Genomic DNA, 8,798 nt, shown 5'->3' with positions numbered 1-8,798 from the left:
AAAAGACTTTCTTAAGGGATGCACGATCTCAGAGAAATGAACGATCGGATCAATGGCATTGCAACTGAATATAATTTACCCGCTAACCTACAGGCATTAGTACGGAGCAAAAATCTGAGACAGGATTACAGATTATGACTATTAAGGCTTCCTGGACCTATGATGATTCAAAAAAACAAAACAAAACACGGTTTATCACTACAGTCCCTAACACACAGACTGTACCTCCCCACAAAACACAGGGGCTGGTCTTCTTTACACTGTCCATCTTGATTCTGTCACTCCTCACTAGAAATGGTAAGCTACCTGGAGTAACAACAACAAAGGCTACCTTTCTAAGCAGTCATAACAAAGGCGTGGCCAAACACTTGAAGGCCTCCCCTCGCCAGGTTGATTTGATTGCACTTGGCAAGTATAAATACAGTCCAGGATAAGGAATACTGCGTGCTTATCCATACACAGAGAGTCCGTCTAATGATGGCTAAAATACAAATGACCGTGTGAAGTTAAAGGGAAAATAATGTATAAAATCCCCAAACAAGGTTTTTGCATAAACTATTCCAATGTCCGAGCAAATAACAGCCTTTGCAATCATCTAGAACTGGCATTTGCCACGTGCCCCGCTATCCCACTCCCAACCACACTCCTTGCCCTTGAGTCGATGGTGACTCTTGGTCCTATGGGGCAAGGGAGAACAGCCTCTGTGTTTCTGAGACTGACTGTTAATGGGTGTAGAAAGCCCCCTTCTCTTTGTCCCAATTTGCTGCTGGTGGCTTTGAACTTCGGATCTAGTGGTTAGCAGCCAAAAATCACGACGCTACCAGAGCTCACTGGCATTTGTAAACACTCACAATTTCTCAGTCATTTCCCCAGACAATGGTCTTGCTATTTCCCGCTTATGCTTGGAAGTGAATAAAGAGTCCATTGGAGAAAAGGACAAGTGGCTTATGTGACAATTTAACCGAGTTGGAAACTGAGTGTCCTGCCATGTTTGCCCACCAATGACTGACAGGAGGCGGCTACAGGGAGCTGAGAGAAGAAGCCCCTAACAACTTTAGATGAGAATATGTGAAGGGACTTGGCCACACCTCCATCAGAACCTCCTAACCTTTCCTTGAAATCCTTCGAGCTTCCCTGAAATCAGCCTCTACCATGCCAAGAGCGCATGTGTGTCTAACACAGCCTCTGAAAGGGCGGCAGCGATGTGCATATGTGCTTGGAAACATACAGATAAACCCCAGCTGCAAACCCAAACATCTTCAGACATCTAGCCAAAGGATCGCTTCTAGTGAAGGGACACTTTGCTAGTGCCTTTGGGACCCTACCTCCCCCACCTTCTTCCCGCTGTTCATTGTGTGCTTGCTTTCAGGGACCGAAGATGCTCTGGGGTCTTTCCCATGCTGAACGGCGTCTCCCCTGAAAACAAACCAAATCCCCTTTCCTACTGTCCCAAATCGTGTCCATTTCCATGGGAAACACCCAGAGCAAGCTCACTCAGGGCCTGGTTTCCACCTCCCTGCTCCAGCAGCCTCTCGCTCACTGGGGCTGGCCTCCCTCTGGAGAAGTTCTGATACCTTCGGAGAGAGAAACGGTGGAACGCTGACAGGCTTTCTCGTTTAACTTACCGTTTCAGTCTGGTTTCCACTTTCAGAGGGTAAGAGAAAGAGCTCATTTCCTCGAATCTTCCTATGCTAGTAGAGAGATCATTTAGTTATGTGCTAAATTTAAATCAAGCGGTTCGTAACTGCAGGGGCTCCCATTGCCTGCCAGTGCTGTGAAGTCTTATCACCATTTCTACCTGTGACACTCCCAAGGTCTCTCCCAGCAGAGAAATGGATTGGTCCTTCCGATGAGCAGAAAAACAGACTTACAGCAACTCCACACTGTACCTGAGTGATTCATCTACTTCCTGCCAACGAGGTTCTTGGCTTAGCTCAGAGTTTATGGTTGCACTGGCCATGAACCCTTGGGGACCTTTGCCCCTGACCTGTCCCCAACATTGGCCTGCATCAAAAAGCCTTTTTGCTATTTTGAATGGTCACAATGTGAAAAAGGATTTGCGTATAGTACATATTAAATAAGAGAATTTTCCAGTTGGTTAAAAAACAGCACCCCCCACCCCCCACCCCCACCCCCTGTTCGGTGGTTCATGGGATGATGTAACCAGAGGAGCCACCTAACAATGGGAATCACAGCCCTTGTTGGAGGGACATTGCCAACGGACTGTTTTTGGTTTCCATACCTGGCAGAAAGTGTAGCGGATGCAATTTCGGCAGACAGAATTTGACCTGGACAAGCATGATTCCTTTACTTACACGTCCGTCAAGTTTCTTTGGAATACCACCCAACACAGCTCCCCCTTGCTACGGAGAGGACGCTGTCTTCCTCTGCCAGACAAAAGGATCTGCATTAGGAGAGAGTCCGCAGGAGGCCAACTCTGTAAACTGACGTGATGTCACCAGGTTCGAAATGGTTGAAAACACGGAGCTAGTACTGTGGTGAGGTTAATTTGTGCAAGTCCCCCGATCAAGTGTTGGCCATTAAAAGATATTGCAAAGGTCTCTCCCGAAGACCTTTCGACCTAAGCTATAAAAATTCCTTAACAGCAACAAGAACCACAAAACCTCAGCAAACCCCTTAGCCAGGTGGGGGTCAGAGGGACACAAACTAGAACAAATCCAAAACCCAGCTTTCTTTTTTGATTTTTTTTTTTTCCTGAAAGAATGCTTGTTGGTAATGTATTGCTTTGCTTACTGTATACTTTTAGTTGCAAAAAAGGCTCATCGTTTGCGGGATTGCTGGGATGGTTGCCTTTTTCCTTAGTGTGGGATCAGTTGGTTGACATCCCTGTGGATGTCAAGGAACTGTTGGGTCCTCAGCCGGGTGAGGAACCGAATTCTGTACAGGAGGATGCGTGGGCAGTTCCCTGCGCTTGGCTCTCAGAGAAGGGACACTAGCACCGAGTGGTCTTTCCTCCAGGAGTACTTCCCTTCTGCTGACTGAGTTCCCAAGGAGAACTGACCCATTCCCCTAAGAGTTAATTCCCTGCCCTGCCTCCCTTACCGTTCCAGTCACCAAAGAAGTGTTTTTAAACCAGCAGAGGGGGAGCAGAATCTTTAATTGTGGTTCTCAACCAAGCGAGACAACAAACAGCAGAAAGATTACCTCGATGCTGCAAATGGAACCAAGACGTGGAAAACGGCCGGGGTGTTTCTTACAATCCCTTTAGTAAGTATGACAACTGGTAACGTGAGTCCTCAGTGCGGTGATTGTAGCAAAGTCCTTTCATTCGTTATTGCTGTGCGCCTCAAGAGGCGCATTCTTTCCATCTCTGCTTTGTCTGACTTTTCATGTTCACTGACTTTGCCTGGGCAGCCCCACCTCTTACCCTGGTGCCAGTGTGTCTAAGGAAGTTTTTATGCCTGCCCCCTCCCCCCTGGTTCCTTGTAATCAAATACTACGGGCCGGGAAAGATGATGTCTAGGGGACAGAACACTGCAATTTGAAGTAGGACAGTAGTTTTTGTTTTTAGACAGGCTCTTCCTATTCAACTACGGGACACCTCTGTGCCAGTCCACACCGGGGGCGGCAGACGTGGGGCCTACACTTCTGCTGACATGTCGCTGCCCCTCCGCTTACACAGATGAACAAGGACAACAAAAAGAGCAAAGAAAAGAAAAAAAGCAGAATAAGTACAAACCCAAAACGATCAACAACGAGCAAATGCAAGGTTCAATGTTGGTGTTCTTCAGGGCATGGCATGATGGCAAGTGGCTGGTGATCCCTAATTGCCTTCATCGCAGGGCGCGCCTGGGGGCCCTCTCTTTGCAGGTCAGGGAACCTCAACAACAGCTTCCCCCTTCCTACTCTCCTGCTGCTTGCTGATAACCGATTGGATGTGTGTGCGCTACCTTACTGAGAAAGGAACTCAAATGGAGCTTTTTTAGGTTGCGGTTTTGTTTTGTAAAAAGGGGGGGAGGGGGGTGAAGGAGGAACCCCAATTTAAAAGGTCATGCGCTAGTCATCACTGGGTGGTAGTGGACCTTTCTGTTATCAAGAATAAAACGTCTGGCAGCTCTGAAAATGTACACGCTACAAACATCTTTGCGTGGCCGAGTGAGTCCTCCGATGGACAATGCCTATCTCCGGAGCCAAGTCACGGCTCATCTCCCGTCGGCGTGAAGATGTTACTTGGGCGGGGGGTTACCTTCAGACCAAAAGGTGGAAGTGTTACTTCTTTTAGGGGTTTGTTTTGTTTTGTTTTTTCCTGCTCTGGTTTCAGACATCGTGGGAAGGTGATGCCCTGTTGTGTTAACACTGTGGAGGGGATCCAGCCCTGCTGCATCAGGTGCCACTAAGAGAGAGATCCAGCGCTTACGCTCAGCTGGACCCATAGCGTTTCTCACACCAGCATATGCCTCCGTCGGTGAAGCGCCAAGTGGTCCGAACGGGAAAAGCTTCGGTCGCAGTCCGCGCACTTGAATGGCTTCACCCCCGTGTGTTTGCGGTAATGCCGGGTCAGTTCATCGGAACGCGCAAACTTCCAGGTGCAGCCTTCCCAGGTGCATTTGTAGGGCTTCTCTCCTGAAAGACACAAAGGACATGACTTTGGTGCTCTGTCTCTAACGCCCCCCCCAGCTGACCCAGCACCACTTCCTGGTGGGAGTGGTCCTCAGTGAGGTTCTGTTCTCTTCTGTGATCCTTTGGTGGGAAGCCTTACCGCCCACGGAGTGGGGGCTGGAGTCAGAATGGGGCGGTTGGGCAGGATTCCATAGCATGCCCTTGAAGGTGACCTCTGACCAGGGAATTAACACTTGCATTTTCACTGACTGAGTTAAACCCACTTAGTAGGTGAACCTCCAAAAGGCATAGATTGAAGAAAGACGGGGCTTTCTACTCCCATCCAGAGTTTCCGTCTCAGTTCTACCCTGTCGTGTACCGGGTCCCCTGGATTGGGTGGATCAACTTGGATGTCAGTCAGTTTGGGGATGTCAATCACTTACCATGGGTGGACTAAAAAGGGACTTTACCTGGTTGGACATGCCTCCAAGACTGCTAGTCAAGAGAGAATTGCAACGGCTAATTAATCATGTTTTGTTCTTCCACACCCCCAGATCCACCCCAGGAGGTCCTCCCACCCCATGTGCTGCACTTGGAGGATGTAAGGATATTTTAAGGCAAAAGCCATGCATCAGTTACCAAGGATTCACACAAAAGTACTCTCCATCCCCGGAAGTTAACTGTTAAGTCCATCTGAATTCATTTGCGTGTCCGCTGGGAACGAATCCTGGATATCTCAATAGTGGAAAATTTACGTCCCCCCCCTCCACTGACTTAAGAGTTAGAGGTGAACCCTGAAAAAAATCATCAAGTCAATGGAGCCCCGGAACTCATGGTAGAAAGCAGGCTGGAGAAGTATGTAATCTGACCAGGCCCCTCACTGGATTTGTAAGGACAGTAGACTACGCAGAGGCTTTGCTGGGAAAGATACTCTATCCGGCGACCAAATGAGCTCCCAGTGGGGACAGGACAATAGCTGACCCAGGTGAGCCGTTTTCTTGGCTTTTGCTCAGAATGGAAGTCCTGTCCCCGTGCAACCCCACAAGAACTGCTTTCTCCTCTGTCCCTTCCACCCAGCAGCCAACGCTGTGCTTTCTGGGGACTGGATGATGTCACAGGGATTCTTGCAACAAAGGCCAAAGACAGGGAACGGAGCTGTGTGCTGATCCCTAGAGAGAGAGCGACAGAGTGGGCGTCCTTAGCCTCACTTCATAGATGAGAAAACGGAGGCTCAATGAGTGAAAAACAACAAACCCCCCAAAACCAACTAGCCCAAGACTAGAAAAAATTTACAATTGGCTGTAAAACTGCAATTGTTACTAAGCTACCTTGGAACGGATAGAGCTTTCTCCGTATAAGCTTTAGTTAGTATTTTTGTGGCGTTTCCATGTTGGGTATTCCATATTTCTATTATATCGCTTATCAAGAAGGATCATCAAGATGTGTTTCGCCTTCTTCCCTGTGTTTCTGGATAATTGGAACGCTGGAACAGGTCACCGCCCACTCCAGTATCCCGGGAGCCGAGACTCGGCGTCAGCGAGCGCTGCAGAATGTGCACGATTCTGGTGCACCTGCACGCACACAGAAAGGGTCACAGAAAGCCACTGACTCGCTGCCCTCAAGTCAATGCTGACGCACAGTGAGCAGCCCCTTTCCCCTGGGGGGCTGTTTCTGAGACTGGGACCGTTTACAGGAGGAGAAAGCTCGGAGTATCCCCCGTGGAGCTGCTGGTGGTTTGAAACATGCTCACCAGGCAGCTTGCAGGCCGATGCTCACCAGAAAGCCAGGGAGCCCCATCCATCAGACGTCCTCATCACTCTTACAGGAGAAGCTCTGCTGAACTGGACTCAAGGTGGGGTTTTTTTTCATTCAGCTGGTTGTGGCGCGTAAGTCAAAATGTATTGCTACTGCTAATACTACAGAGTACCAGAAAGATGGTGATGATGCTCTGACATGGAAGGTGGTGAAGAGCGAACAGCTCTTTTGAAATTGTTGAGACTTTTAAGTATGTTCAATAACTGCACGATGTGTGAATGCTATGGCAATAAAACTGTTCACATTAAACCCCAAAACTTAATGCAACACATTTCCAGATACTTATCTCCAGGTTCCTTTACATCACGAGGTCCTGGAAATTGAAACCAGGAAAGGAAAACAAGACACAGCAAACAAAACCCATGTTGCCACTAGGATTCCCAGAATATATACACGCGAGCGCATTCCCAGCAAAACGTGTCGCCAGGTCTTTGTAATACTGGATGGCTGCAGACAGGTTCTTTTAGAAATACCCTGGTCTCAGTGTTCATACGCACACGGCACCTTCATAAGAAGGATTGTGTGTGCACGCCACAGGGCAGAAAGGGGATTGTTTAAGGTCAGGGGTTCATAGAAAATATTTTTGAATAAAAGTCCAGTAGGACATTTTCCACGTCATTAAAGCTTTGCAACAAGTTTGTGGAAAAGTTGCCTCACAGAGAAGAGAGTGTTCACATGGCTCAAACGTGTTCGCGGAGTCAGAATTCCTCAGAAGAAATTAAGGCAGAGAGGCCAGCTCAGGACGTTGCGGTGGCCGCTTTGTAGAGTCAAAGGAGCTGGCCTGACAGATTTCTTGGAGGGCACAGACAACCAAAGGGGTTGACCAGGAGCAGGTTCTGAGAAAGCGAAAAGGACCCAGGAAGTTGGGTGGACTCACTGCGTTTCCCTTCACGACAATGCAGCGCTTTGTCGCTTTGTCGAGAGTAGTGAGGGCCGTCCTATGAGAAGTCCCAGGGACCCCTGACCCCCCACCCCTCATAGCCCCTGCTCTTGCCCCTTCGGACTTCTTTTTGTTCCTCACGCTCAAGAACATTGAAAGGACACACGACGTGAGAGGGCAAAGCTGCCGTTTGGACACGGGGTCACTCGACGAGGTTGGAGCTCTTAGGGAGCCACAGAGACGGGGGGCTCTGCCCGCAGCAGGGCCTCGACCTGGGCAGAGGGCGCGTTGACCAACAGCTGCCCATGTGCACAGTCTCAAATAAAGGCTCCTCTGGCTTTGTAGCAACACTGCTTACCTGCCCTCCGCGTCTATGGGCCATTTCAGGACCCAGTCGCCCATTCGGAAGTAAGGGACTGGGGTCCACGCCCAGGCAATCAAGTCCCAGCGACGCACCGATTGTGGCCCATTCCAAGTCTCGGCAGCTCTGAAAGGGCTCTTTTCAAATCAGAGAATATTGACCAGACTGACCCCAAACGTTCACTTCTGACTCATTCTGATGTCCTACGGTGACAAAAACCTGCATTTGGGGGTACACTACTGATGAGAGTGGAACAGAAATTTAAAAATAAATCAGCAAAACCATTAACCAAGAAAAAAATAAAAGATTGGAGGTGTTATGTAGCATCAGATTGATGGCAACTATTAGCATGCCTTTATGCGTGAACCTGACATGTCTTTGAAATTTACATCATTAGCCTGGGCTGTAATAAACGGAGTGCACAATAATTCATCTCTTCAAAAACATCCACCTTTGGTGCACTTAGCCTCACTTGTTGGGTGTTTATCACAGAGAGGCACCTCCTACTCCTTTCCGCTGTTACCATGGAGCCAGCTGGGGAGGGAGCATGATTTCTGAAGCGTTTCTCGGGGCACGGGGAGAAGACGTGTGCTGCTTTCTGCGTGAGAGTCATACAATGGGCAGGCCTCCTCGGCTCGGATTAGAAAGCCTGTTGATCCCGATTTTGCCAGTTTTTTTTAAACAATTAAAAAGCTTGTTTACTTAGGAGCACTGAGAATGTCAACACAAGTCTTACTTTCTTTTTTTGATATGGCTTTCAGTTAACGGAAATATTGGTTGGTGCTGGCTACATCAAGGACAGCTGAAGACAAAGCACAAACAAACAATAAAAATCACTGTCTCTAGCTGTACCGCACTTGTGCGCCACACCAACAAAAGACTGCTTTAAACCCCCATGCCGTCTTCAAGGATTGAAGATAAACAAGCTGAGAAGCAACCAAGCCCACATGGAAGAAGCACACCAGCCTGTGTGACCACGAGATGTCGAAGGGATCTGGTATCAGGCACCAAGGAACAAAAAAATCATATCATTGTGACTGAGGGGGAGTGCGGAGTGGAGACCCAAAGCCCATCTGTATGCAAATGGACACCCCGTTACTGAAGGGGTTGTGGGGAGGAGATGAGCCAGTTAGCGTACAGTGTATCAATGGTGAAACATACAACTTTCCTCTAGTTCTTAAA

At 48.6% G+C, this 8,798-nt stretch overlaps 1 protein-coding gene across 2 annotated transcripts in view; it reads right to left on the bottom strand.

The window, feature by feature from the left end:
* Positions 1–3,099: 3,099 nt before the first annotated feature.
* KLF12 (Kruppel like factor 12) overlaps positions 3,100–8,798 on the bottom strand; it is a 728,313-nt gene continuing 722,614 nt past the window's right edge. For both annotated transcript variants that reach the window (XM_045287155.1, XM_045287156.1), the window contains exon 9: positions 3,100–4,584. In XM_045287155.1, the coding sequence (XP_045143090.1) occupies positions 4,403–4,584 (182 nt within the window). In that variant the 3' untranslated portion in view covers positions 3,100–4,402. The remainder of the gene's footprint in view (positions 4,585–8,798) is intronic.

The sequence above is a fragment of the Echinops telfairi genome, unplaced genomic scaffold (assembly GCF_000313985.2).
Source record: "Echinops telfairi isolate 266 unplaced genomic scaffold, ASM31398v2 ScPeMD7_11;HRSCAF=52, whole genome shotgun sequence".
NCBI classification, from domain to species: domain Eukaryota; kingdom Metazoa; phylum Chordata; class Mammalia; order Afrosoricida; family Tenrecidae; genus Echinops; species Echinops telfairi.
Note: the sequence above shows the minus strand (reverse complement) of the source record. Positions and strands in the feature narration are given on the sequence as shown.